This window comes from Falco naumanni, chromosome 16, assembly GCF_017639655.2.
Source record: "Falco naumanni isolate bFalNau1 chromosome 16, bFalNau1.pat, whole genome shotgun sequence".
In the NCBI taxonomy this organism is placed as follows: domain Eukaryota; kingdom Metazoa; phylum Chordata; class Aves; order Falconiformes; family Falconidae; genus Falco; species Falco naumanni.
In genome coordinates this window covers 2,570,762-2,598,441 of record NC_054069.1, presented here as the reverse complement: position 1 = coordinate 2,598,441, position 27,680 = coordinate 2,570,762, and the positions used below count along the sequence as shown (strand labels likewise).

Below are 27,680 nucleotides of genomic sequence, written 5' to 3'. Positions count from 1 at the left end.
GCTCGCTGCAGGGCAGGACCACCTCATTCCTCGCCCAGCACTGTATCTTCCAGGCTTTCTGTCCTTGTGCCGTGTCCCCTGGTGTCACCAGAGGGCTGTCCCTGCACTGGGAGGGATGCTGTGGCACCCCGGTGCTGTTTTCTGGTCCCATCACCCTTTGAAGGATTTAAAAAAACAAAGGGTTGGGGGCCGTGCCAAGGCAATGGGGTGCGAGGGGCACCCATGCCTCCCTCTGCCCTGATTTGGAGGGGGCCCAGCCGAGCAGGATGCAGTGGTGGCCAGAGGATGCTCTGATGCTGCAGGCAGGAGGTCTTGGTGGTGGAGGGTGGGTAGCCAAGCCAGGTGGGCATCGCAAACACCAGGGCGCATAGGGAGGGTGGGCACCACCGACCTGCCCCCCTCCACCACCTTTTCCCACCCCACAGGACCCCACCAACGGCTACTACAGCGTGAACACCTTCAAGGAGCACCACTCGACCCCCACCATCTCGCTGTCGGGGTGCCCGGCCGACCTGCGCCCCGCCAGCAAGCAGCGGGTGCCCACCGGCATGTCCTTCACCAACATCTACAGCACCCTGAGCGGGCAGAGCCGCCTCTACGACTACAGCCAGCGCTTTGTGCTGGGCATGGGCAGCAGCTCCATCGAGCTGTGCGAGCGCGAATTCCAGCGCGGCTCCATGAGCGACAGCAGCTCCTTCCTCGACACCCAGTGCGACAGCAGCATCAGCAGCAGCGGCAAGCAGGACGGCTACGTGCAGTTCGACAAGGCCAGCAAGGCGTCCGCCTCCTCCTCCCACCATTCCCAGTCTTCTTCCCAAAACTCAGACCCCAGCCGGCCCCTGCAGAGGCGGATGCAGACGCACGTTTGAGCCCCTCCGGGGATGCTCGGGACCCTCCGCGTGGGCGCCGGTGGCTTCGCGCTAAGGACAAGTCGCGCCCGCCGGGAGCAGCGGTGGGAAGAGGCCGGTTCCAGCCCCCCCCCCCCCCCTCAAAGTGGGGCTGCGGATTAGGGGACCGGCCGAGCATCATCCCACCCACCCCCCCGGTACATGCCAAGCACAACCCCGCTGAGGACGCGCCGAGCCCCGGGGAGCCGTCCCCTCCGTGGGGCTGGGGGTGCCCCCGGCCTGACCACGCACCCCCTGCGCCCACCCAGCCGCTCGCCTCTGCTTCCCGCTGCCCCCTCCTTCCCTTCCTTCTTGGTGTTCGGTGTCCATACTTATAGAGTCCGTTTCGGGGGGGGGTAGGGGGGGTCCCACCACGTGGGACAGGATGGGGAGGGGGGGGGAAAAAACACATCGGTGGGATGGGGACCCCCCCAGGAAGGGCCTCTCCGCGCTGTATCGCAGCGCCGCGGTCAATACAAGAGGTGTTTCTCGTGGCACGCCTGGGCTGATGGCCACCCCGCCAGGACGCCGGCTCATTTGGTGACACGGAGCCTGGGTGCACCGTGGCCTCGCCCTAGGGTCCCCACCTTGGGGACATGGGCAGGGCAGGTGCCTGGTTGCAGAGGGACATGGGCACAGGGGACCCCAGCGCCCGAGCCAGGCGATGGGGCATCGCAGCAGGTAAGGGGCAGCTGGGGACACCGGCATGGGGACATGGGGACACGCTGGCACAGGAGCACTGTACACAACTGGGCTGCCCTAGACCCAGCCCGCGCTCACACTTACCCCAGTGCTCACTCACACTCACCCCCAGGAGCGCCCAAGCCCAGCCTCACGAGGACCTTTATTGGGTGCCAGCAGGAGCCCCCAACACCCCTACACAGGGGTCCCCAGGGCCACCCCGCACCCCCAGCCCCGCGGGGGACAGAGGGGACCCCGCACCTTGGGGACAAGGCACAGGTCAGCCCCCTGGAGCCCCCTCACCCAAGGCCACTTGACCCCAACACAAGTGGCGTGGGGGCCCCGGGGGAAGGCTCCCCGATAAATAAGCATTTAAATTAATTAAATTAAACTGCCCCCCCCCCCCTCCCCCCCCCCCCCCCGCAAAGGGCCCTGGCAGACCCCAAGGCTGGGGGGACGAGCCCCCGCGCCAGCGCTAAGGCACCGGACAGGGCCACTGAGTAGAAAGAAAATTAAAAAAAAAAAGGGGGGGAGGGATAGAGGGAAATTAAATATTTGAGGGGGGCACAAGGGTAGGGAGAAGGTATCACAAGCCCCTGAAGGCTTCTGCTCCCTGGAGGGGTCCCCAGACCCCCAAGATCAGCCCCTCGGGGGGGGCTCTCGTCCAGGTAGGAGGGAATTAAGGGAAAGAAAAAGCCTAGCGCAAGGGCTGCTGCCCCCCATCCCCCAGGCCTGCTGGGAGGGAGGGACACCCCCCCTCAAAATCCCCTCCAGGTCCTTGGTAGCTTCAGTGCGTCGGTAGGAAAAGGCACCGGCCCCGATGCCACAGCACCGGGGGGGCTCCCTGCACCCCCCAAGAGCTGCCGCCCCCCGCACCGGGGGTCCCACGGTCCAGCGCGGCCCCCCCAGCTCCGTCTCCAAGAGTCCCGGGGCAAGGTGGTGGCGGCGGTGAGGACGGTGCCCTCGGCCAGCTCCGGCCGTGCCAGCTTGTCCCCCCACGCGGCAGGGGGGACGCGGTCCCTGCGCAGCCCCCCTGCCCTCAGAAGTAGGTGAGGTTCTTGACGAGACCCAGCTCCAGCATCCGCTTGATGGCCACTGCCTCGTGCGAGACGTTGTGCTCCGACGCCTGCGGAAGGGGGGGGTGGGGAGCAGGGGTGGGGGGGGTCACACCAGAGCCCAGCAACACGGTGCTGCGCCTTTCCCTTCCATCCCACCCCCCCAGCGTTGGGTCGACCTTCACCTGAGGTGAGGAGCCCCCCGGAATGGGGGACGTGACCCTCCCTGGCCACGAGCCCTTCTGCTTACACATAAACCAGAGCCAACTCTTCCCCCAGGACTACGGAGAGGGTGGGCTACAGGGAGGAAGAAGGGGGATGGTGACCCCCAAGGTGGATCTCAACACCCATGGGGGGTGGGGGGCGAGGGGTGCCCATGGGGAGAGGCACCTGCGCCACTCGGCATCACCGAGCGAGGCAGGGCGCTGCTCTGCTGGGCTGCAGTCCCTCGTCCAGGGGGGGAAAAAAAAAAAAAAAAGGGGGTGACATGGACAAGAAGAGGGGGGCAGACGCTTACCGCCATGGACTTGAGCGTGATCTGTTCGTAGTAGTGAATGGTCTGCTTCTTGTTGGCCGAGTCGGGGTAGCCAAAGCCCGCGATGTGCACCAGGTCACAGAAGTGCAGCGCCAAGGTGATGGCCAGCAACCCCGTTGTGGGCTTCTGGAGGGAGAGGGCAGAGGAGGAGACAGCCAGGGGACCCGTGGGGAGGACATCACCCCTTAGGGGGCTGCAGGGTGACCGACCATCCCCACCCCTTACCTGTTTGACCTTCCGTGGTTGCTTCATGGGGAGGTTGAGCAGTTTAGCAGCAGTTACTTCCATGTAGTAAGGGTTGAGGATGCGCACTTGCTCCGGGTTAGCATCCCAGATCAACGGGGGCTGCTTCCAAAACCCTTTCCGAACCTGCAAGAGGATAGAGAAGTCCGGTGGTGTCCCACTAAGAGAGGTAGGTCCCCAAGGGTGGGGCGGGTTGAGGGTTGGACCTGGTTCTCCACCACACTTACCCTCTTCTTGTCGTTGAGGATGGCCTCCATCCACTGGAAGTCCATGGGCTTGAAGGGCACCAGCACCAGCAAGGTGTCGGGGTTGTTCTCCGTCTTGGGGTTGAAGTGGGCCGACTCCGGGTAGAAGAGGCGCATGGTGGTCTTGGAACCCACGTCCTGCTCATAACCGTGGACCGGGGCGTTGTTCAACCTTGGGGTGGGGACAACATGGGGACATCACAGGTGTCAACCCCACCTGCGGGTGGCACCGGGGAGGGATCAGCAGGACGGACCCCAGGCCGTACCTGATCACAACATCGTACGTGTTGATGGTCTCCCCCATGGAGCTGTTGCGGAGCCGGTGGCCGTTGCCCACCACCGCGCACCTCCGGCACTTCAGGCTGCGAGAGAAAAGCCCCGTTTCAACCAGACCTGCTCGAAAACCCAGGCACTTGTAACCCCCAAGGGCAGATTTAACCCTCCGTTGTCCAGTCTACAAAGCTACCCGTGCTCCATCCACCGCCCCCGGGTTGCAGAGGTTCGTTTTGCCAAATTCTGGGTCCACAGTGGCCACGTTTCCCCCCCGACATGAGAGCAGCGCTGAAGAGAAAGACAAAAAAAGCCCCTAAACCCACCCCAGAGTTACCTCTGGATGCTCTCGGGCAGGGAGTAGTGGGTGATAGACAGCAAGCGCAGGAGGACGTCTTCTGCAAAGCAAGGAGAAGGTGAGGAAGGCAGCTCCTGCCTGCTACAACGCCCTGGGTGCTGCCCCATCCCTGCGGATCTCCTGCCAGTAATCCCAGCTCCCACCAGATCTGCACACGGAACCCTTTAAAACCTGGCCCACCCGCAGCCAGGGGCAAGCAGCTACGTGCCACAAAGCCTAAAAATCAAGCAAACAGCTTGCTGGGAAGGAGAAAATGGTGTGTGGCCCCCCCAAAAATTAATAAAATAAAATAAATAAATAAAAAAAAAAATCAACCTGCACCTGTTTTTAAAGAAAAGTCAAGCTGAAACCCCCAGGGAGGAGCTGCAGGGATGGACAGAAACCCACCGCGGGTGCCGCCGGGGCTTACCGCTCCCCTTCGTGCCGTAGGGCAGCTCGTAGAGCGACGGCGTCTTCACCCAGAAGTAATCCTTCAGCTGCAAGAAGAGCGGGTGGTCCCTCGTGTAGCTGCCGAGGAGCAAAGGGCCGGTGAGACCAGGATGGGGGGAGACAGCACAGGGCAGGGGGGGGTGGTCCTGGCTCTGCATCCCCCCCTCCCCTTGCTCCCAACCTGGATACTCACTTCCCAATGAGCTGCGCCGCTTTCTTTTCCACCTCCCCGAGGGGACAAGTCGTTTTGTTTTCTTGCACGGGGAAATAAAAGCTGTAAGGGAAGAGGTTAAAAAAAAAAAAAAAATGGAAAAAAAAAAAGCCTGGCTCCTCTGCATCCCCCTCCTGGCCAAGGGGGTCTGGCACCCCCACGGCGGATTCTGGCAGCACCAAGCCGACCAGACGCAAGGTTGGTTTCCCTTTGGGTTTTTATTTGCTGGGCTTGCAGCCTTGCATCGGAAGAGGTCTCTCTTGCCCTGCTCATGGAGCTCACGCTCTCCGCTTTCCCAGTCTCCATCAGCATCGCAGGACTGGGAAGACCAGCGGGTTTTCCCTTCCTCCCCAGCTCAGGGAAACACCGGCGTTTGGCAAAAACCCCGCAGAGCCCGACTGCCAACACACGCCGTGTCCCCCTCCTCGGGCAGCAGGCGAGGATGCTGCCAGCTCCCCCGTCCCCAGGATCCAGCCAGACGATGCTCCAGCATCCCTGCGCCGGACGGGCGGGAGGATGCCTCCGAAGGAAAGGGCAGGAGGTCCTTTAAGCTTTAATAAAAGCCACTCACAGCTGTGTGTACCTGTCTTCCCGGTAGATCGAGTACCAAACCATCACCAGAAACAGCGCCAGCACCCCGAGTATCTTCCCTCCTGCGTGCCCAGCCGTGGGGCGGGGGGGGGGGGAAGAGAAAAACACCATCAAGCGGGTACCCTGGGGTCTGAGCAGATGCTGAGGCCCTGCAGCGCCGTGCAGATGTCCCGGTAGATCCAGGACTGCAGAGCCATCCCTGGCAAAGCCTTCGCCCCCCCCACCCCACCCCCCACCCCCCCCCCCGGCCCCGGGAGAGGTGAGGGCCTGGCCGGCCGGCACAGTCCCATCAGAGGAGCAGCTCCGGGATGGAACCAGGCTGGTTTATCCCAGGTCCGAAGGCTGCCGTGCCGTTCCCTCCCATCCACCTTGCGCCAAAGGCTGCGCAAACACACCCCTCTTCCCGGGTGCCCCCATCCTATTTTTCTACCCCCAATCCCGCTGGATCAAGGACCCCCAAAATCACCCTCCTGGCCACAGTTTCACCCATGGTCCCCCCCCCAATACTCCATCACCCCACTGGAGCCGCAGCAAAGCGGCATCCTACCCCCAAAGGCCAACTGCCAAATGCAGATCCCCCGGGATCCCCATTCCCGCTTGGAAAGAGGGAGACGGGACCCCCTCATGGCACTCACGAGACTTGTTGAGCATTTTTATCAGCAGGAGAGGCATCAGGCGAGGGCCGGAGCTCTCATCGCGGCTGCCGCTGGTCACCTGCAGCGGGAAAAAGAAGGAAAAGGCATCAGATGAGGTCAAAACCCATCGGAGCCGTCCCCGAAAGCCCCATCCAAGAGGCATCACTCCCCGCTTGCCCCATCTGCACCTGTGAACGAGCAGGTGTGAGGGTTCCCCAAGGAATTAATTTTTTTTTCTATTTAAATTCGCATTTCTCCACCCTGCAACCGCCGAAGGTTTGATTTACACAGAGTTTAGAAAAGCCAGGCAAGCGGCCACGGTTCCCAAGGAGCCTCAGCCGTACAGGTTAAATGCCAAAGGAAAAAAAAAAAAAAAAAATGAGTTAAAGAAGAAAAACAAGCCCCCACTTGGGTCTCCGCTGCAAAACGCCGCAGCACCCAAACCAATGCCCACGGCGGTGACTTGGGGGGAGATTTTAAGCCCAGCCCTGGCTCAAGCATCCAACCAGCACCAGCCAACCAGCCACCACAGATCCGAAGCCCGAGGTGCCACCACCGAGCCAGGCAGAAAGGACAGGAGCAGCCCAGCGGGATCAAAGCAAAGAGCACCACGTACTTGGGGAACCTCCAACGCCTTCAACTCAACCATCCCAGCCCCAGGAAAGGGGGATGCCACAAGCTTAATGCTCACACAAATGCCGGCCGGGAAAACGGGACGACTTTTTTCTTCCTCCAAAACCTCCTGCTCCTGGAATAAGGCAGCAAAGAGCCCTGGTCGGAGCCACCCCGGGGTCAGCTCAGCCCCATCCCACCACCGCACAACACAGCCAGGGTGGAAAACTAACTTACCGGGTGGGAGAAATTTTGGGATACATCAGAGACTTTGCTCCCTGAGGATGAATCCTACCGGGAGCCCAGCTCGGAGCTGAGCTTGGCTTTGTCACACCACGACCCAGCTGCTCCCCTCTCCGGACCAGCCATGTCCCGGAGGAGGAGGAGGAGGCAAGGAGGTATTAAATGCCCAGCCAAGAGGAAAGGTGCACGCCCAGGCTGGGCGATGAAAATGCTGGCCCCGAGAGATTAGTCACCTTGGGAGGGTGTGCGGGGTGCCTAACGAAGTGCTGTTAATGACACCTGCCACCCGGCAGGGCCACGTCCTCGCCCAGCCAAGCGTGAGCCGAGAGCAGCGCTTTGGGGGAGCAAATGGGATCAAGAACGAGGAAAAATGGGACCAAAGATGGTCCCGTCAGAGCCAGGCTCTTCCCTTCCTCGACACAGGCTCCTGAAATTAAAAGGGCAGGAAGGGCAATTAATTAAGAAAGGCAGGAAGGACAATTAAAAGGGAATTAAGGGCAATTAAACCACGCTACGAGCAACGGGACGGGATACAAAGCAAAGAAAGCTGTGTCTGTCCGACAGCGGATGGATGGGGATAGGGGTGGGGACAGGAGAGGTGGTACCCTGGGAAAGTGCCCATCTCCCCCTGAATCATTTCCCCTCCATAAAACATGGATATCAAACCCCTTCCCGATGAATTGTGCCCAGGCACAGCCCTGCCATCGCCTGGAGATCCACGATGGGGAAGCAAAAGCCACCGACCACCCCCCACCCCCAAATTTACACCCCAGTTCTCAACCTGCATCGGTATTTCTGGATCTTGGAATCCCTCCTGGCTTGGGAAGGAAAGGGAAGATTAAACTCAGGATTGCAGCTTCAAGGGTTGGAGCAAGCAGGGACAGGGAGCTGGTGGGTCTCACCCCTTTATACATTACAGCTGCTTGAAAATAAATTACATTTGGGGAAAGAAAAGAGCAGCTTGTGTCTTCTTGGTGTTTTTTATTTTTTCCCTAGCCAGACTAGCCACAGAAGTCCCCAAGGGGAAATCTGCCACCACAGTTGCAGGCTGACAATGCTCCTAGGGGGCCTGAGCACACCCATTTGCCCAGGGCTGAGGTGCTGCCAGGCATCAGGACCAGAATTTAGCACAAAATTCATCCCCCAGCTCTCTCCTTCAGCACCAAATCACCCAGCCAAGTTTCCCACCAAGTGCTCTTCACCCCTCCTGTCGGCTCAAGACACTGGGAAAATCCACTCTCACCCCCGGTGTTTGCCTTCACATAGCAACTTTTTTTAAAAAAAAAATATTTTTTTAAAGGCTTTATGATCTTTTCCCAGGCTTGTACGCACAAGCTGGGCCCGATGCAAAATTTATCTAAGACAAACACAGTTAATAATCTCCAAGGAAAATGAACGCTGTTTAGTGAAGCGTTCGGGGAATGCAGAGCAAAACAGAGCACACCCAGGCTGCCCCCGCGCCCAGGCCAAGGGGGAGGCGCGTTTGGAACGGATTCAAGCTCCCCCCAGCCTCGTGCTACCAGATCCGCAGCCCAAACCAGAGCGGCTGCTTAAAGCAGGAAGGTCTGAACTCCCGGAGCCAGCTCCCACCGTCCTCACGGAGCTGGTGGAGGGAGTGATGCCAGAGGATCCCGCTGGTTCCCACAGCATCCCTGGTCCCACAGCATCCTCAGATACTGCAGCATCCCTGTCCCACCACAGCATCCCCCAGGGCAGCATCCCTGTCCCACCACAGCATCCCCCAGGGCAGCATCCCTCACCTCGACACCCCCCTGGTCCTCCACCAGCATCCCCCAGGGCAGCATCCCTCACCACAACATCCCCCTGGTCCTCCACCGCAGCGTCCTCCACCACAGCATCCCCCGGTGCAGCATCCTCCATGGTTCCCCCACCGCAGCATCCCCATCCAGCAGAGAGATTTGGCACCTGCCCCTCCCATGGAAGGGATGCAGACGTGCCTCAACCGCCACTCCCACCGGTTCGGTCCAGGGCATCGCCTCCCCTGCCAAGCCCCGGAGCTGGGGGGAAAGTCCCAGGCAGATTCGGCTCCCCACGCTTGGAAGAAGCAACCGAAAAAGCCCCTTGCTTTGATGTCTGAGCAACACACCTCCAAAGCTCCGCTGGGTTGAATATTATCGCTGCATAAATGACTTAAAAGCATTACTGCTGCTGCCCCGTCTTCCCAGTCAGGTCCCTCCTTCCCCAGCCAGGTGTTACAGGAAAGCCCCATCCCTGGGATGCTGCGGAGGCAGCCGCGACGAAGCTCCTCACTCAGTTTCCCTGTCTCACTTGGACCCAGAGTAGGGATTTGCCTCCAAATTTCACCGTGTCCTGGGAAAGCCCCCACGAGATGCCAGCAGCAACCAGGGGAACCCACACTCCTGCTGTGTGGTGACCTCTGAGGAGCCCGCCCCTGTGTCTCCATCCATCCCCATCTCCCTCCATGGCCTCAACGGCTTTGGCATCTCCAGATTTCAGCCAAGCTGCTCCCAGCCCACCTCTGGGCAAAAAAAAAAAACCCCAAATACATTTAAAGCCACGGAGCAAGCACAAGGGTAGGGGGTGATTATAAATACCCCCACTCCATCCCGGCATGGGCAAACGGTGATCCCAGCCACCCACTGCCATCCCGGCAAAGCATCCGTGGACCAGCAGGCAAGGCAGCAAAAGCTCTGGGTACTTTTATGTTTCCATGGTAACTCATGGATTGGGGAAAACGAAGCATGACATGAGGCAAGGACACATCTCCCATGCTCCCATCACCCCATCCCTCATGTCCATGGAGCCACTCGCTGCCCGATCCAGCTTCCCTGGGCTAGAAGGATGCTCATCAAAAAATGAGCTTCTCTGATCGTTCATCCCCCAAAATTGTGCATTTATTTTTAACTGGGAGAGAGGTGGATTTGAAGGGGATCACACCCAAGCTGGCAGTCCCTAAGGATTCATTCTTGGCAGTGAGAACCAAAGGGAGATGGACAGACGGCTGGGACAGCAGAGACCCCTTCGACTCCAGCCGGACCATCTCTCCCGAGCCTTCAGGGCACATGGAGCTTTGCTGGGACCAGCAGGACAGACCCTGCACCCCACTTTGAGGACAACAACCAGGCCTGACCCCCCAAAGAAGCAGTTTACCACCCCAGGATCTTCCAAGCCCCCGTCCCACGGGTTTTCTCCATGCGGTAGGGCTGGGATTGCCGGAGGAGCCTGACAGATGCCAGCTTACCCCCCGCACCGGCTCAGCCGCATCCTGCCTCGGCAAAACCATCACGTGCCGAAGCCTGAACACAACCTGGGAGGCGGCCGGGGGCGATCCTCTGGGGAAAGGACCCAGCCAACTCAAGGCACTGCCTGGGCTTGGAAGAGCATCAAAGGTACCCAAATCCTCAGCCTGGTATCCCAAACGTTCCTCATCCTGGCTGCTGCAAGCTCCAGGTGCTTGGGGATTTTTTTTTCCCCCCAAGCTGGGAAGAAACCCAAGACCCACAGCAGGGAGAAAAAACCTTGCAGCACTACAAACAACCTCTGTCACAAGCCCAAAAGGCAGCAGGCTCTGGATGTGATCCCCCTCCAAGGGATGCTGCAGCGGGACGGGGATGCTGCAGCGGGGCCGGGGGACCAGGGATGCTGCAGCGGGGCCGGGGGACCAGGGATGCTGCAGCGGGGCCGGGGGACCAGGGATGCTGCAGCGGGGCCGGGGGACCAGGGATGCTGCAGCGGGACGGGGATGCTGCAGCGGGGCCGGGGGACCAGGGATGCTGCAGCGGGACGGGGATGCTGCAGCGGGGCCGGGGGACCAGGGATGCTGCAGCGGGGCCGGGGGACCAGGGATGCTGCAGCGGGGCCGGGGGACCAGGGATGCTGCAGCGGGACAGGGATGCTGCAGCGGGGCCGGGGGACCAGGGATGCTGCAGGTGCAGGCAGGGCTGCCTGCAGTAGTCAGAAAACAGCAGGGCAGAGCAATTGCACAAGCATGACTTGTAAGTGCAGTGGGTGGGGGGAACGCAGGAGGTCATGAGGACGTGGCACTGCCAAAATCAGTCCCATTTGACACCAGACACCACCCCATCGAGGGCGCAGAGACGCAGCCCAGGCCACCAAGACCCACATTTATCCTAAGAGCCCTGCGAGTCACTTTAAAGGAATCTTAATTGCCTCTTAATAGGCGAGGTAGTGCTGTTTCCTTAGCCCATGGTATCCTAGGCATACAATAACCTGGCCAAATATTTATGATAGGGGACAAAAAAACACCTCACTGGCATGTAAGCCTTAACAAAACATTCACCTGTAACGAGGGCACAGTTTTGGAGTGGCAACAGCAAACAAGCTCAGGCAGGGCGAGTACATCCACAGCAGCAGGTCCCCAGAATAAAACCCTGCCTTTCCACAGCACTGCTGGTTTTAATGTTCAGCTCAAGAGCTGAAACCCAACCCAGGTGAGCGCTGCCACCATCCTATCCTCTCCTCTCTCCCTGATTTTTTTTTTTTTTAATCCTTACAGCAGGAAATACACAGGGATGGGACCCAAATCCCTTTCTATGGCCCCAAAACGCCAGTTGCATGGATCTACCTGGGCACCCCCACCTCCAGGATAACCTCATGCCATCAAAGGAGCTACAGGGCTCCTCCTCGGGGTGTTAGGCTGCATTATTATAGGTTATGTATTATTATTTATATAAGTTTAATCACTCTTATCCTATTTGAAAAAATAAAGACCTTTTCTTGCCAGATGTGGCTCGCTACAACCCAGAGGTGACAGCCAAGCCACCAGAGAGCTGTGCCACCTACAGGGGGACAACCTCACGCTAATGACATGAGGGTGGACACCCACCAGCGATGATTTTACACCCATGGGATCTCATCACTAAGCCCTCAGCATCAATCCGGCTGCCCCCTCCTCCTACCTGCCCCAGCTAGTCTCCACTTGCTGTCACCGTCACCTCGTTGCTGTGTTTAGTTATGGCACCTCCATCCTCGGGGAACACCCAGGGATGCGGGCAGCAAGGGCAGCTTTGCACCCATGCTTTGGTCTAACGCCCCCCAAAAAAAGCAGTAGGAAGGGGATGGCAGCAAGCTGGGGGTGCAGGCAGCGTCCCCCCACCGCCTGCTCTCCCAGGAGCGGCAGGGAAAGATCCGCAGGGAGCACCTGCTCCCTTATAGTGGGGCTGCAAACAGCCCAGCGAGGCAAAAAACTAAATCACCGAGATGCTCCAGCCCAAACTCAAGCAATGCCTGGATCCAACCCCAGCGCTCCAGGGAAAAGCATTGGGAAATCGAGGGTTTCTCAAGCACCAAAGCCCAGTTATCCCGCAGGCAGCTACCATCCCCAGTGGCTTTGGTTGGGTTGCCTTTGGGTCGCTCAAAAGCTGCCTGCGCAGTCGCTGCGCCCTTTGCAAGTCTCCGAGGGCCACCTTAACTGCCTCCGCTGTGACAGCCCTGCGGTTTCCCCCGCTGTTTCCTCCACACCTCCTGCTTTGCACCAGCAAAGGGCTGGTTTTGGGGTAGCCAAACCCCCAGAGTAACTCAACCCTTGAGCTCAAGCCCCACAGCCCCAGAACATCTGGGGTGAACCAGACAGATTTACACCCCTGTCCATACACTTGTGCATCTTCCCTGCTCTTTCCTCCCATGTTAACAGCCATGGAGAAAAACATCCTAAAAATAACCTGTTAAAGCACTTTGCACCCCCAGCACCACCTCGATGCTCTGTTAACCCCACCAGCTACGCTGGGATGAAGATTCTCATCCTGGGGAGACCTTTTCCAGCATCCCCTGCAGCAGGAGAAGCCGAAGCCGGTCCCCAGCAGGGTGGCAGTAAGCTGGCAGGAGGTCACAGCTACTTACGGTCTGTCCTCTCGGTCCAGGCAGAGCAGGCAGGAGCTCGGCGGGATCCGCGAGGCCGTCCTCTCTTCCCCTGGCAAAGGGAAAAGGGAAAACATCCTTAGGGCTACGGCAACCCACACCGGCAGCACGCAAGGGATGCTGTGCTTAGCAGCCCTCCACTTTCCGAGGATCTGGTGGATCCCTCCTGATCCCCAGCCAGGGCAGCTCCAAGCCCAGAGGGGGAAGCAGCCCCAGGGGACTGGCAGAAGGGCCCCTGTCAGCCATCACATGTCACAGAGGATGTCTGCTCTCTGCAAAGCCACCCACCTCCTCCTGCTCTAGCAGCACGTTAAGGAGGTGCTGTGGTTCAGAGCCCAGACCTCGCCGCAGGTCTCCCCAGCGCCCCTTCGCCTGCCCCACCAAAATCCCCTTCCATGACTCACTCCGAGTTTTAGGAAGTGCACCTTTTTAGCTGCAATTCTTTCGCAAGCCCTTGTCCAAGGAAAAGCACAGCTCTGCTCACCCTGGGACGCTCTGCAGCTCAACCACCTTCCTGCACAAAGGATGCTACTTAATCCCACATCTCCAGCATCTCTTCTCCCAAAAGTTTCCAAATCACACATCCTCGCCTGGCACTGTAACATCCTTACAATTTGGGGAAGGAAAAACCCTGCCAAGAAGCTGCTGCACACAGAAACCCTTTTGCCATGCTGCCTCACAAAGAAAAACCTCTCTGCAAGGACAGCTGCTCTGCATTCAGCTTAATTACCCCACTAACGAGCAGCAGGGTGGGGTGGAGAGGGGAAAATGAGCTGCCCAGGTGAAGCAAGTCCATTGCTATCTCAGTTAGCAGTCAGGAGCCAGCTTTGCTCTTCCCCCTTGTGCTGGTGGGATGGACGGGATATAGCAGGAGTCACAGTTCTCCCCTCTCAAAAAAAACACATGAGGAACAATCTCAGCCCGGCTCAGTGCAAGGAAGGGTGATCTGGATAGAGGAGGGTGACCAGGACGCTCTCTCCACAGCTGGTGCTCAAGCCCCGGCAGAAAAGCTGCTTCCAAGGGGAAACTCTGAAGGGCAGGAGATTTCCTTACCTCTCTCCATCTCCTCCAGCTAGTGGAAGTTAAGGTGAGATGCTGGGGGGTGCCGAGCCGGTGCAAGCCTTCCCCAGGGCATGCCTGACTCTTAATACCCCATTAATTTTAATGAAGAGGGTATGTCTCTATGCAAGGGAAGGGGAAAGAAACCCCAAAAAAGAGTATCTCCAAGCTGGTACTTCTCTCCAGGGACAAGGCTGTCCACAGATGCCCAGAGATGGCTCCATCCCAGTGCCACACCTTCCCCCTCCAGCCAAAGCAGCTCTGCTTTCTCCTACATCCACCATTTGCTGAGGGGAGCAATTAAACCCGAGGGGTTGGGGCAAATACACCTGGGGCTGCTCTGCAAGTGCCCAAAAAATTCACCTTCCTGCACCGGGGTCTTCCAGCAGCCTGGAATCCACTGGAGCGTCCAACATCACCTTCGACAAGGAGCCTTTTTATTTAGAGCCATGAATTATAGGATCCGCTAACGAGGTTAAACTCTCCCCGGGGAGCTCCTGCTAAAGCACTTCATGGCACAGCATCAGCCCCTGCGCGTATAGATAACGATGGGGATGCTCAGAGCTGCCTGCGGGTGGGCAAGGGCATGCCTCCTTCCCCCCAGCATCCTCCCAGCCCTCCAAGGAGGAGGATGCAGCCCTGGATGAGTAGGAGACCGGGATCCCTTAAAGTGCATCGGCCCCACTGGGAGGATCCGAGGTCTTGCCTGAAGCTAGTCTTTCCAGCTGAACTGGAAGAGCCAGGAGCCGGATGGCTGCTGGTCTCCCCAGGATTGTTTTCCAGCTTCCTGAGAGGTCCCCCACCACCAGCAGCCAACGCAATCGGCCGTTCCCAGCCCAAGGTTCAGGCAAAAACCCGTCACAGTTCAGGCATCCGCTGGGTCAAGGGCTGCCATCTCCACCACTTGCCACTGGTGGCTCAACCCATCCAGCAGCTGATCCCAGCAGGAAATTAACATCCCGTACCCCAGAACCCTCAAAAAAAAACTTAACAAGCTGAACTTTGCTCCTTTTCCTTCCCACGCTCCCAGCTACGCTGCCTCAGTTTCCCCTCCTGCCTATCAGGCTGCATTTAAATAACAATTTCAACATTTGAGGCGGGGAGAGAGCACCTTGTGCTCACTCCCTGACGTCTCCCTTCCGGGATGCTCGTGGCTTTGGGTGGAAAAAAATGAAAACCCAACGGCCACATCCCTTCCCCTATTAAAGACTGAAGCCAGCCAGGACCAGTCCCTTGAGGGGCTCAGCCCTGGTACAAGAGCATCCCCAGGGGATACAGGCATTTCTGGGACACGCACAGGCAAGAGCAGATAGGCACTGGGCATGGACCAGCTGCTGAATCCCTCCCATCCAGCATCCTCCCCACTGAGGACCAGAATCCTTGGGGGCTGTTAAAATAGGAGGGGAAGATGGAAATGGCGTTTCTCCCCCTCCCAGCAGCCAGACCTGAAGCAAAGCAGCCGTCCGTCCATCCATCCGTTGGTGCTCCATCGCCGGCACCAGTCTCCCTTGGATAAAATTACCTCCTAAGGGGGCACAGAGCAAAAGCCAGGCTGGGAGGGGAATAAAATCCAGGTGAGCTCATCCTCCTCCTCCAGAGAAACTGTCTCTACTCGGCATGAGCAAGGTGTTTCCAAGCCTGGCACATCCCTCACGTCACACCAATCGCTATCGCCCCGGGACCAGGAGCTTATTCATTTGGCAGGTATTTAGCAGGAGATAATCTGGCCGCTTCCCAACCATCCTTCAGCCGAGCCAAAGGTATAATTCCGGTGTGGGATGTGACTTTTCGGTAGAGGTTTCCCTACTGATCCTCACCCCAGCAGCCCACAGATGCTCCCCAGCCAGGACAGCACGGAAGAGCCACCACCAGCAGAACTCCTATCCACCATCCCAACTGGCTTTTTATTCTATTAATCATTTCTTAAATGTATTAAATTATTAAAACCAAAATAATTTAATAAATCTATTTCTATTCAATCCCTGAGAATGGGAAGAAAAGCAAAGCTGCCCAGCCAAGCCGGATTATCCAAAGCAGCGGTCGACCTAAAAATAAATAACTGCTATTTAAGGACAAGCCTCCTGCAACAAACACCCCCCCCAAAAATAAAAAAAAGGAAAAAATAGACATGAGAAATCGTGGCTGCTTCCAAGCTGGGCTGTTTAGCATCACCCATCAGACAAAAAAAGCCTATTTTGGGTTTATTCCTTAGCAAAAGTCTGTGCTTTCAAGAGAAGACCATCCCCAGGCTTAAAGCCGCTGATTTACAGACACCCCATGCATTTAGGCAAGCCAGGCAACTAAATAATTAAGATTTAAATATACATCTGCATAATACAGATAATCTGTCAATTTAACTTGTAAATGCAGTCAGAATTAAGCAGCGACTTTGTTAATTAGGTAGCAAAAGGGCCTGGGAAGCCCCAGCTCCATGGCAGATGCTGAAGGACCATAAGGATGCTAAAGGATGCTAAATTCGCTGGCGGATGCAGCGTGACCAAGCGTTGGGGCAGGTTTTACCATCCCCTTACCCTAACACAGTGCTGGGGCACCAAACCCTTGTGTTCACCCATATTTTTGTTGCAAAAGCCCCCCCAGCTCCTCCAGCCCTTCGTCAGGAGCTGCCTGTACCTTCCCGCCCTGCCGGCATGGCATGAAAGCCGCACAGGATCAAAACAAGGCAGTGGAAAAAGAGCCTGGGGTAATGCTTCTGAGGACGAACTGCATGGGTTTTGTTGCGTAAACAGCACACTTTGAAAGCCAGGCTCAAGGCCACCCCCAGCTCCCCCAGTCCCAAATACCAGAGGTCCCTACCCAGACCCTGCCGGGGAAGGAAACCTGTTGAGCACGTATGGGAACCATGTTGAGCACGTATGGGAACCAACAGACAGTTCTTTGTGATTCTTTTTTTTCTCCCCTTCTATTTTTTGTTTTGAAGCAGCAGCTGGTTATCCTACAGGGGTGGGCCCGAGGCCTTCCCAGCCCTTGGTGGCCACCTTGTCAACCCCGCACAGGGAAGGCAGCGTCATATTTAACCCCTAAACCCCTTTGCTCCCCTTAATTTTTGACACCGTTCCCACACCCTGGTACTCCTTCAGTCCCGCATCCCCCCAATCCACTTGCATCGCCTCTCTCTGCATTTTTTCCCCCTTATTCCTCACTTTCCACCCCATTTTTCCCAACGATGCCCCACCACTCTCCTCCCTTCCCATCTGGATCCATCCTCATAACACGCCATCCCAGCCCACGGAGCCCACGCCAGAGGGGTCGGATGAGACTGACGGCCACGGAGCTGCCAGGATGGGGGTTTAACCCCCAGACCGGGGTGTTCTGTTATCTGCTGTGGGGATTCTCGGCTGGCAGCGTGCGTCCAACATCAGCAAAGCACCAAAGCAGCAGGTCTGCAGCATCAAAGCATCCTCTCGCTTTTGCATTACACTGGCTCAGTTGCCCCAGTTCCCCCATTTCAGGGCTCAAGGAAGCTCTGCCCCATCGCCAATGCGGGCAGGGACCCCAAGCCCCAAACTCTATCCCAGCTCATATATATACTCTTTAAAAAGAAACTTAAAAAAACCACCCAACCAAAGTGTTGCAAGCGGCTCAGAACCTGACGCAGGATCCAAAGCCGGAGCTCTGGCTTGTGCAAGGCCACGGGGCACATCGCAACCTCTCACCGCCGGCATCACACCCTGGTTAAAAAAAAAATTGAGGCTCGCCTGACTCAGCCTGGCCAGATATCAGGAAGCTGAATCCAGCCGGGAAAATTTGGTGGAGGCTGCCGGCGAGCTGGGGGAGACATTTTGCAAGGGGAAGAGCCGGAGCAGGAACAGCATCTGGAAGCGATTGGAGGCGAGGAGCCTCTCCCAGGCGCAGCGGGGAATTCCAGCGGCGTGAGCTCAGGTTAAAGCCTCCTTCACAAACTCAGGATTAAGAAAAAAAAAACCCCGAGCTTCAGCACATATATTTTTAAATCTGCAAATAGCGAAGGAAAGGAAGCCAGCTCCCCACCCAGTCCTACCTAGACAGGGCTTTGTGATTTAGGCTGGTTCTGATTTGCAATTAAAAAAACCCCGAAACAACTCCAAAGAAGATGAGAAATCTCTCTGTAGATTTGTTGATATAATTTTACAGGCGTGGTGTAGGGAGGAGAGTCCTCCTCTGGCACTGCACTGTTTAAAACTGTCTTGCTTTGCATTACGATGCACCCCTGCACCATCCGCCCCTGGGACAGCTGCACCCCACCTCTGAGCATCCCTCGCCAGCACGGGATGCATCCCATGATTATCGCGGAGCGACAGCAGCTCAGCAAACCCAGGAGCATCCCTGGGATGGCATCGAAGAGCCGATGGAGGATGCCACCCTAGCTTAGACAGAGTGGTCCCCCACCAGGGACTGATGCAGCAGGGAGCCCCCGGCTCCCTCCAGCCATCCCTGATCCCATGGAACAGGGACCAGCAGCACCCATGGGTGGTCAAACCCACCCCCGTGGGACACCCTGGCAGGGCACGTGTGCCATGCCGGGATGGTGGCCTCCATCATCCAAGCCAGCAGCACAAGCAGGCTGTGCCCCACTGCAGCTCCACTGTGCCACCAATAATCAAAACAAAAATACTTGACCACATGTTAACACCCACATCGATATTATATAAATAATTTTCACCATAATTAATATAAGCCACCTGCACAGCAGCTTATGCACGCAAGAAGTCCCAAGCATCCCACCAAAGCGATGCCAGCAAACCTGCACCCCATCTCTTTGTGCCAAAGCAATTCATCACAGGGCAGGACCCCCAGGGGACGTGCAGAATCTGGCCCCATCCACCGGTGCCCACTGAATCCCACTCCCCTAAAACTGCCGCCTTCAGCCCCATGACGCCCCGAAGACCCCGAAGCAAGCACCCACCCACATCCTCCCCACCTCCATCGCTCCCACCCACCTTCCCAGCGGCTCACTGGTCCCCATCCTGCACCGATCTGTGGCACGGCGGAGCCGGACCAGCCGGGAGCAGCGTCTGCCGGTGATGCTGGCGCTGCAGCTCGGTGGCCTCGGGCATACAGCGAAACACATCCTGGAGAGGAGCCGCAGCCCGTGCCAGCCCAAAACCACCCTGAGCATCCGCCAGGCCAAAGCAAAACCAGGATGGAGGGTAGCTCCTTCTCCGGTTTTGCCGTTCCCAGCTGGCCAAATCCTTTCTCTTTCCTCCGAAGAAACTTTCCAGCCCAACTCCGGTCACATGCAAGGGGTCAGCAGCTGGAAACGCAAGAGATTAGCAAGAACTGGGGTTTGTTTCTTTTCTCTTTTTTCCTCCCGAGACAACACCGGATTTTCCTAGAAAAAGCTCAATAAACACAAGGATTGCGGCCAGCGGAGGGAGAAGCCACCGGTGTCCAAGCGTGAGAGGAGGGCGAGGGGAGGTTAAAAAGAAATTCCAAAAAAAGAGAACCAGAAGTTGCAAAGAGCAGCGTGAAAGTGTCAGATCATTTCCTTTTCTCACTGCAAAATCACAACCACTCGTGCAAGTGTCCCCGACAGCGTCACACAGGGGTCACCGGCCCCAGCCCGGGGTTCCCAGCCTGGGGTGAAGGAGAGCAGGATGGGGTCCCCATAGGGATGCGGGTGAAGCCAGGATGCCATCCTGTGCAGGAGGACCACATCCCTACTCCTCACACAGCCATCATGCTACACTCAGAGAAAACAATCAAAAGGGGAAAAAGTAATAAAAAATAATTTTATTTTTTTTAAAAGTACGATAGAAAAAGCTCTTGAGAACCAGGTTCCCCGCGGCCAGCCCAAACCAGGATGAAATATTTGAAGCTAAAGCAATGGGACCATCGCCTTATACAAGAGAATAAGCAACAGGATATGTGGGATTTAGAGATATCGCCAAATAATTAGTTTTAATCGTTGGGACTCAACCTGAGAATTGCTGCCAGCTGAAACCCCCCAAAAAGAGGCACGCAGAGGACCCCAGTGTTGCCGCAGCTGGGCTTGGCATTCCCACATCCTGCAGCCTGGTACCCACCTCTGATGTTGGTTGCAAGCACGAGGATGACACAAGCTATAAAAAGACAGGCTTGGAGGCGTAACTATGGTTGCTCCAGAGTTTAAAATGGACTTAAATAAACATTGTCACTCCACGGGTGGGTTTTCACTCCATGGGTGGGCTAGGGACCAGGAGGATGCTCTGGTCACCATTATGGTCCCAGCTCTGGAAGACACCCTACTCACAGATCTCCATGGTGGACATCCCTTAAAATTAGCATTAACAGATCGTTCCTGTTCCTATATTTACATTTGCAGAGCCCTGAGCCCTCTGTGGGATTCAGTGCCTTGCTGTAGCAGTCGCTATTAAATCATGGCCTGGAGCTGGAGGAGCAAACAGCCCTCTAATGATGCAGATAAGTAAGCACAGGGGTTAGGGAGGGTCCGGCAAACCACGCTGCTCCCATCCTATAGCTTATAATGATGTTAGGAGCTCATTATAGGTTGGACATGTTGTTAGGAGCCAGGGTGAGAAAAGGAGACCTCATGCCTGCAGGACAGCCAGCACCAGAGCTGGAGGCGGCATCTCCTGGGATGAGCACACCTCCAAACCCTCCACTCAGGATCTCAGCTCCTTCCAGGCTGGGACCCGGCGTGTGCGATGGAGAGCTGCAATGTGAGGCAATGCAATGCAGCGGGAATCGCAATGCAACGGGAATCACAATGCAACGGGAATCACAATGCGGCAGGAATCACAATGCAAAGGGAATCACAATGCAACGGGAATCACAGTGCAATGAGAATCGCAATGCAACGGGAATCGCAATGCAACAGGAATCACAATGCAACGGGAATCACAATGCAATGGGAATTGCAATGCAATGGGAATCGCAATGCAATAGGAATCACAATGCAACAGGAATTGCAATGCAACAGGAATTGCAATGCAACAGGAATTGCAATGCAACAGGAATCGCAATGCAATGGAATCGCAATGCAGCAGGAATTGCAATGCAACAGGAATTGCAGTGCAATGGGAATCACTGTGTAATGGGAATCGCAATGCAACAGGAATCGCAATGCAACGGGAATTGCAATGCAAGAATCACAATGCAACGGGAATCAGTTCAACGGGAATCACAATGCAATGGAATCGCAATGCAACGGGAATCGCAATGCAACGGGAATCGCAATGCAACGGGAATCGCAATGCAATGGAATCAAAATGCAATGGGAATCGCAATGCAACAGGAATTGCAGTGCAATGGGAATCACAGTGTAATGGGAATCACAATGCAACCGGAATCACAATGCAACAGGAATTGCAATGCAACGGGAATCAGTGCAATGGGAATCAGTGCAACGGGAATCGCAATGCAATGGGAATCGCAATGCAACAGGAATTGCAATGCAACAGGAATCGCAATGCAACGGGAATCGCAATGCAACGGGAATCGCAATGCAACGGGAATCAGTGCAACGGGAATCACAATGCAATGGGAATCGCAATGCAACAGGAATCGCAATGCAATGGAATCACAATGCAATGGGAATCGCAATGCAATGGAATCGCAATGCAGCAGGAATTGCAGTGCAACAGGAATTGCAGTGCAATGGGAATCACAATATAATGGGAATCACAATGCAACGGGAATCACAATGCAGCGGGAATCGCAATGTAGCGGGAATCACAATGCAATGGGAATCACAATGCAATGGGAATCGCAGCTCATTTTGCAGAGCTGAGACGCAAGTTGGCTGCAGCCACCAGTCCCAGTGCATCCCCCTGCACGGCTGATCCTTGACCCCAAAGTGCCAGACCAAGAGCAGTGATCAGAATGGACCCCTCACCTGCTCCAGCCCCCTCACTAAGCAAAGGGAGAAGGTTCTCCTTGCACACTTAAAATCACCAGCTCCGTCATCAAGCCAGGCTTCTGCCCTGCCCGAAGTGTCTGTCCCGTGTCACCCAGCCCTGCCGTCACCACGGAAAGGCAGGTGGCAGAGCCTGGGTAATCCCTCTGTCTGCCACCAGCCTCTTCCTCTCCAAAAGCAGTTGGAGGGAGAGCCCAGTGGAGAAGGCTGGCAAATTCAGCAGGGCTTTCCCAAAAGCTCCGCCACAAGAATTTAATTAGCTCATCTCACTAAGAAAGAGATGGGGACCGCAGTCACCAAGCAGCCCAGCACCGATCCACCAGGCAACAGACTGCACAGGCATCGCTCTATTAACCCAGTGGGGAAGGATGCATCCCATGCCCAATATCCAAGCTAAGGAGCACGAAAAAGCACCCGGAGGAAGATTTTCCTTTGTTCTCGGCTCCCCAAAACAATAAAACCCCATTGGCTCACCCTGCAAAAGATCTGAAGTTGAAAGATCAACGAGGAAGAGTCCAGCTTGGTCCTTTTTCTGCTGACCGGGGGCAAGCATCCTCCCCTTCCCTCCAGGAACAAGCCCATCCCATGGGAGAAGAGGGCTCCAGGAGCACGCGATGGGGTGGGATGGGGTTTATCAGTATCCTGCACCAGGATGCCCAGATCCTGCTCCCGGCACCTCTGTCCATACTGGGATCGGTCCCTCCTACCCCTTTGGGATCACCAGGCTACCAAAGCGCATCCATCAACCAGTCAAGAGGATGGTCAGGAATGGAAAAAGAAAAGCCTGGACCACTTAAACAAATCCTCCTCAGCCCGCACCGCTGGGAGAACGTTCCTGTCCTGAGCCGACACCGGGCACGTTCCCCCCTGGCCAGGGCCTCCAGGAGGATTTTCCCTTCCTTACACCGGGCATTGATATCGCACGTACCCATGGAAAGAAGCCCCCCACAGGCTATCAGGTGATGCCAGCAACTTTCTTGCCGGGGGGTCTCTGGGTGGCTTCGCCTTCCCTGGGGATGGCCAGGGCAGGAACGATGCCGAAGGCCGGTTTTTCCCGGCGAGACGCTGGGGTTTTGTTTTGCCGGGGATCGCGGATGGGCATTGCCAGAGCAGGGGCTGCCCACGCACGCCTCGCCACCTGGAAGCTCAACCACGCTTCAGGCGCTAACTAGTTACATTGATTAGAAAAATATTAATTAAAAAAAAATAATAATAAATAAACAACAGAGAGAAATAAAGCCGCTTTCTGCTGCATGCCGCTCCCCAGGGCATCGATGCCAACGGTGCGGGATGCATCGGTGGGGGTCCAAGGTTGGGTTAAGGGGGGGTGTCTCCCCTTACCCCCTATTTGCACCCCCCATGCAAACCCTGCCTAGGACCCTCAAAGCGGGCAGCGCTGCCTGTCCTGCTGCCCTCCCAGCGCAGACCGCCCCCCCCCCCTTCCACCCCACCCCCCCTCCCAAATCAGCTACAGTGCTTTTCCCTTACCACCACCCCCCGCCCCTCTTTTTGCTCAGATCCACCGCTGCTTTGCGGCTGGTTTGGGGAGGGGGAGCGGGGGGTGCGCACCCCGGGGACCCGGCGCTGGGCAGACTCACCATGGGGCGGGCGGGGGGCGGTGGGATGCGGGGGGCCGGGGCGGGATGCAGGGCCGGCCGGGCTGGGCGGCGGGAGCGGGCACGCTTGCGCACACGGCCGGGATGGGCGGTGGATGGAGGGAGGGAGGAGGGAGGAGGGAGGGAAGAGCAACCCGGGAGCTGGAGGCACCCGGGCCCCCATCCCCCGGCGGCGGAGTGCTGGGGGTCGCATCCCCCCCAACCGCATCCCCAGCGGACCCGCAAAAATCACAGCGCTGCGGCCGCGGGCAGACTTCAGGGGGACTCAGGCATGTGCCCCCCCCCCCCCCCCCCCAACTTGGCACGCATCCCCCCAAATACCAGCAAATTTTACTCCCCAAACTTGGCACGCATCCCCCCCAAATATCAGCAAATTTTAGTGCAAACCTTTCCCCACCGGGGATTTACCGGGGGGGGGGGTCGCACCATTCCCAGCTGAAGCACCATGCAACGATGCACGGAGGATCTGGGGATGGCTTTCCTTAAAATCATCAACTCGGTATTGGATATTACTACTTAATTTTTTTCCTGCAGAAAAATTAATTCCCGCCACAGGAACACCCCATGTCCAGCCACCTCCGTCTCCCATAAGATTTCATCTCCATCCCATCCCCATGATAAGCAAAATCACTGGGTTGGGCTTTCCCAATCTCTGGGACAAGATTAATGCTGATTTTTAAATAAGAAATAATGTGAAATAGCGGCTCCGGAGCAGGCAGCTCGCTGCTGAAGACAGCAAAGTTTATTCCTTTTTATTGGGCTGGAAAGCAAGAGACAGAGGGAACACGGAGGGCACCAGCCCCATATCAAGACAGGGGTATCCAGCACCAATAATATTAATTAATGAAACACCTTTTGAGCTGATGGCTCTGGCTTTGCCAAGGCTAACTGAACAACTGCGTTGGTATTTGAAGAGCATCCTTGCCTTATCCCTCAACCTATGGAAGATGGGGGTTCCTTGCTGGCAAGAAGTGAGGCAACAGGGCAGAATTTTACCCGTGGTGACAGGCAAACCCACCGTAATTAGGCTTTAATCGCCACCAGCTCATAGACAATCCTGGGGTAATTACTAGGGCCACAGCTCAGCAGGGGGAGCTGGGATTTGCTTGAAGGATATTTAGACCCTTCGGTCTCTTGGGTTCCTCTGCTACGTTTATTGCATCTGAAAACAATAAACGACGTTCAATAAAACTCCAGCAATAATAATGCATCCCAAATGTCTATTTTTACCGTGCCCCCAAGACAGAATATTAAAAGAGGCTGCAAAGCTTTGCTTCCCAGGATCTTCTCGGCTCCCTCCTGCTGGTGATGGTGTGATGGGCTCGTTTTGGGGTGATGGCCTCCATCCCTGAGCATCCCCCCATGGCTAGGGGTAGCATCAACAGGACCAAGAGCAGAATAAAAGCTCTTGCAGAGATGCAAGCCCAGCTGCTCCGGCATCGCTGTGCTGAGGGCTCGGTGCTGTGCCTGCAGCTTCACCAAGGTTTGGGAAAACAATGGTGATCCCATGCCAAGCAGCAGACACCAGCTGTGGCCACCCCGTAGAAACCTCAGGCCATCTGAGGGCACCAGTCGTGCATCCACAGGGCAGGTAAGGCTGCCCGAGTCCCCTGCTCACCTCTTGGGTGAGCAGGGGACCCCTGAGGGGGATCCAAAGACCAGCAGCAAAGAGCTTCCAGTGGCCACCGCAGCTCCAGCAAACCACACGTTTTTAAAACCCACCAGAAAATACCGCGCTTTGGAAACGTATTTGCTGCCTTAGCAGAATGCCACGAGCTTTCGCTGGGTAGTTAGTCATTGCTAATGACTACACCCTGCCCTAATATTTAATTTACAAAGGATAAATTGCCAGTTAGATTAATTCAGCATGATGAGCGCCGAGTAATTTGGAGAAGAAAAGAAGGGAGGGGGGGGGAAATCCTGGCTGTTTGAGAAGTGAATTTGTAATGAGCTCTGCCATCACCCAGTCCAGAGCTATTTGAAAATCGCATCAAGAAAATGGTTTAGAAAACGCCCCAGCTGCAGCAGTGAGGAGCGGGACCATGTGCCTGCCCCACGGGTGCGCAGGCAGAGGTTTTACCATCCCACGATGGCCTCACGCCATTATGCCGCGGCCAAAACGCTCCTGAAAGGGTCATGAGGATGAAGCAGGAGCCAGGCGAGCACAATCTATTAATAAAAGGAAGAGGGGGATGCCCTCGGACGGGCTCGCAGCATCTGCTCGAGAGGAACAAGAAAGGGGTGATTCATGGCCAGCACAAGCCGGCTTTGTCCTGCCGACCACCTCGGGCTCACCCTTCCTCACCCCACAGCCTGGAAACACTGTCTGGCTTGGCGAAGCCAAGGACCTCAATAAATCCTTTGAAGCCTCCAGCCATAGATCCATCAAAATGCATCCCCTGGACTTCTTCTCTTGGGGCAGGCAGGGACAGCCCCCATCCTGGGCTCCGTGTATCCCCCCGGCTCCCAAAGGAGATGGGTGATGGCCAGGCAGCGCTTTCAAGTCTCCCAGGAGAAACAACTTCTCCAGCGGGAACAGACAGATGGTCTGCAGAAGATGTGCTGCTTGGTCATCTGTCACAGCCCTCAAAAAGTCTATTTTCAAGACGGGCTGGGTTTTTTTTAACACCTGAAGAACAGGGAAGCTTCCTGAGTGATAGGATGGTCCCATCTGTTGTTTAACCATCTCCATTCCCGGGCTGGCCTAGGTGGGTACATAAAACTGTGACGTTCCCTCACCCAGGGAGACCAAGCTCCATCTTGGCACACAGAATGCTCCAGTATATAAAAAAAAAAAATATAAAAAAAATCCATCCCTTTCTCCCAGCAACTTCAAACCTCGGGATGCAGGTAGCCAGCCACGCTGATGGTGGTGAATGGAGTTGCCTGGTCACAAGCGGTGTTCCCCAAGGATCGGTACTGGGCCAGTTCTGTTCCACATCTTTATCAGTGATCCGGACCAGGGGATCGAGTGCACCTGCAGTCAGTTTGCAGATGACACCAAGCTGGGGGGGAGTGTTGATCTGCTGAGGAGCAGGCAGGCTCTGCAGAGGGGTCTGGGCAGGCTGGACCGATGGGCTGAGGCCACTGTATGAGGTTTCACCAAGGCTGAGTGCCGGGTCCTGCCCGTGGGTCACACCAGCCCCAGGCAGCACTACAGGTTGGAAAGATGCCTGGTGGGAAAGGACCTGGGGGTGCTAGCTGATGGCCAGCTGAACATGAACCAGCAACATGCCCAGGTGGCCAACAGCATCCTGGCTTGTGCCTGAAATGGTGTGGCCAGCAGGACCAGGGCAGTGACCGTCCCCCTGCACCTCAAATCCTGTGTTCAGGTTTGGGCCCCTCACTACAAGAGGGATGTAGAGGTGCTGGAGCGTGTCCAGAGACGAGCAACAGAGCTGGGGAAGGGTCTGGAGCACAAGTCGTCTTATGAGAAGTTGCTGAGGGAACTGGGGGTGTCTTGTCTGGAGAAGAGGACACTCAGGGGGAACCTTCTCACTCTGATACAACTACCTGAAAGAAGGCTGGAGGCAGAGTGGGGTCATCTCTTCTCCCAGATAAGAAGTGACAGGACAAGAAATTTAGATTGGATATTAAGAAAATTTTTTTCACTGGAAGAGTATCGAAGTATTGGAACAGGCTGCCCAGGGAGGTGGTACAATCACCACCCCTGGAGGTGTTTAAAAAACACATAAAGTACTTAGGGACGTGGTTTAGTGATAGACTTGGCAGCCCTAGGGTAACAGTCAGACTTGATGATCTCAAAGTTCTTTTCCAACCTAAATGATTCTATGATCATCTCCAGATCCACTTTTGCAGCAGCTCCCCAGGCCCTAAATCAACTCTGGCCCCAGATGTGCTCTGCTCAGGAGACTGGTAGATCTGAAACAAGAGGGAGAGACTCCCCTAGCAGATTACCCCAAATTTCTTACCACATTCTGCATTTTTGCAGAGAAATAAGAAAACATAGCTGCATTCAGATGCTCTGCCTCTCCCTGCTGCTAAAAGGTACCAGGAAACTGCCTGACCTGAATATTTATTAATTGGATGAGCCAAAGCAAGCCCCAGGCATCTCCAATTATATTACTCACAATCCAGGCAAGCTCCGGACCACTCCATCACAGGGCAGCACTCCGGTGTACTGAGCAGCCCCACAAACAATTCATGTTTGCATTCAAACAATTCTATTCCTCCCTCTATGAGCAAAAAGAAAAAAAACTTAGAGCCCGGTAGGTTGAAAGGAATAAATAACTGGGGTAGCCAGCAAGATGATTCCTGCAATTACATCCCTGGTTA

The 27,680-nt window shown here is 56.1% G+C and overlaps 2 protein-coding genes across 11 annotated transcripts in view; one reads left to right on the top strand and one right to left on the bottom strand.

The window, feature by feature from the left end:
- Nucleotides 1-2,075, top strand: part of KIRREL3 (kirre like nephrin family adhesion molecule 3) — a 341,828-nt gene extending 339,753 nt beyond the window's left edge. For both annotated transcript variants that reach the window (XM_040616226.1, XM_040616225.1), the window contains one exon: nt 426-2,075. In XM_040616226.1, coding sequence (XP_040472160.1) covers nt 426-869 — 444 coding nt within the window. In that variant the 3' untranslated portion in view covers nt 870-2,075. The remainder of the gene's footprint in view (nt 1-425) is intronic.
- ST3GAL4 (ST3 beta-galactoside alpha-2,3-sialyltransferase 4) lies at nt 1,712-23,397 on the bottom strand. 9 transcript variants are annotated; one of them, XM_040616231.1, is made up of 13 exons: nt 18,851-19,306; nt 12,837-12,906; nt 6,757-6,888; nt 6,141-6,219; nt 5,486-5,567; nt 4,897-4,977; nt 4,684-4,781; nt 4,254-4,314; nt 3,913-4,008; nt 3,629-3,818; nt 3,384-3,527; nt 3,141-3,284; nt 1,712-2,694 (listed from the first exon to the last, which is right to left on the bottom strand). In XM_040616231.1, exons 1-13 carry the CDS (start codon nt 19,027-19,029, stop codon nt 2,608-2,610), a joined length of 1,443 nt encoding a protein of 480 aa, XP_040472165.1. In that variant the 5' UTR covers nt 19,030-19,306; the 3' UTR covers nt 1,712-2,607. The 9 variants fall into 9 exon arrangements, with proteins under 9 accessions (XP_040472165.1, XP_040472166.1, XP_040472161.1 ...); XM_040616232.1 differs by having other exon boundaries at nt 5,498-5,567; XM_040616227.1 differs by having other exon boundaries at nt 3,141-3,527.
- Between the last annotated feature and the right edge of the window lie 4,283 nt (nt 23,398-27,680).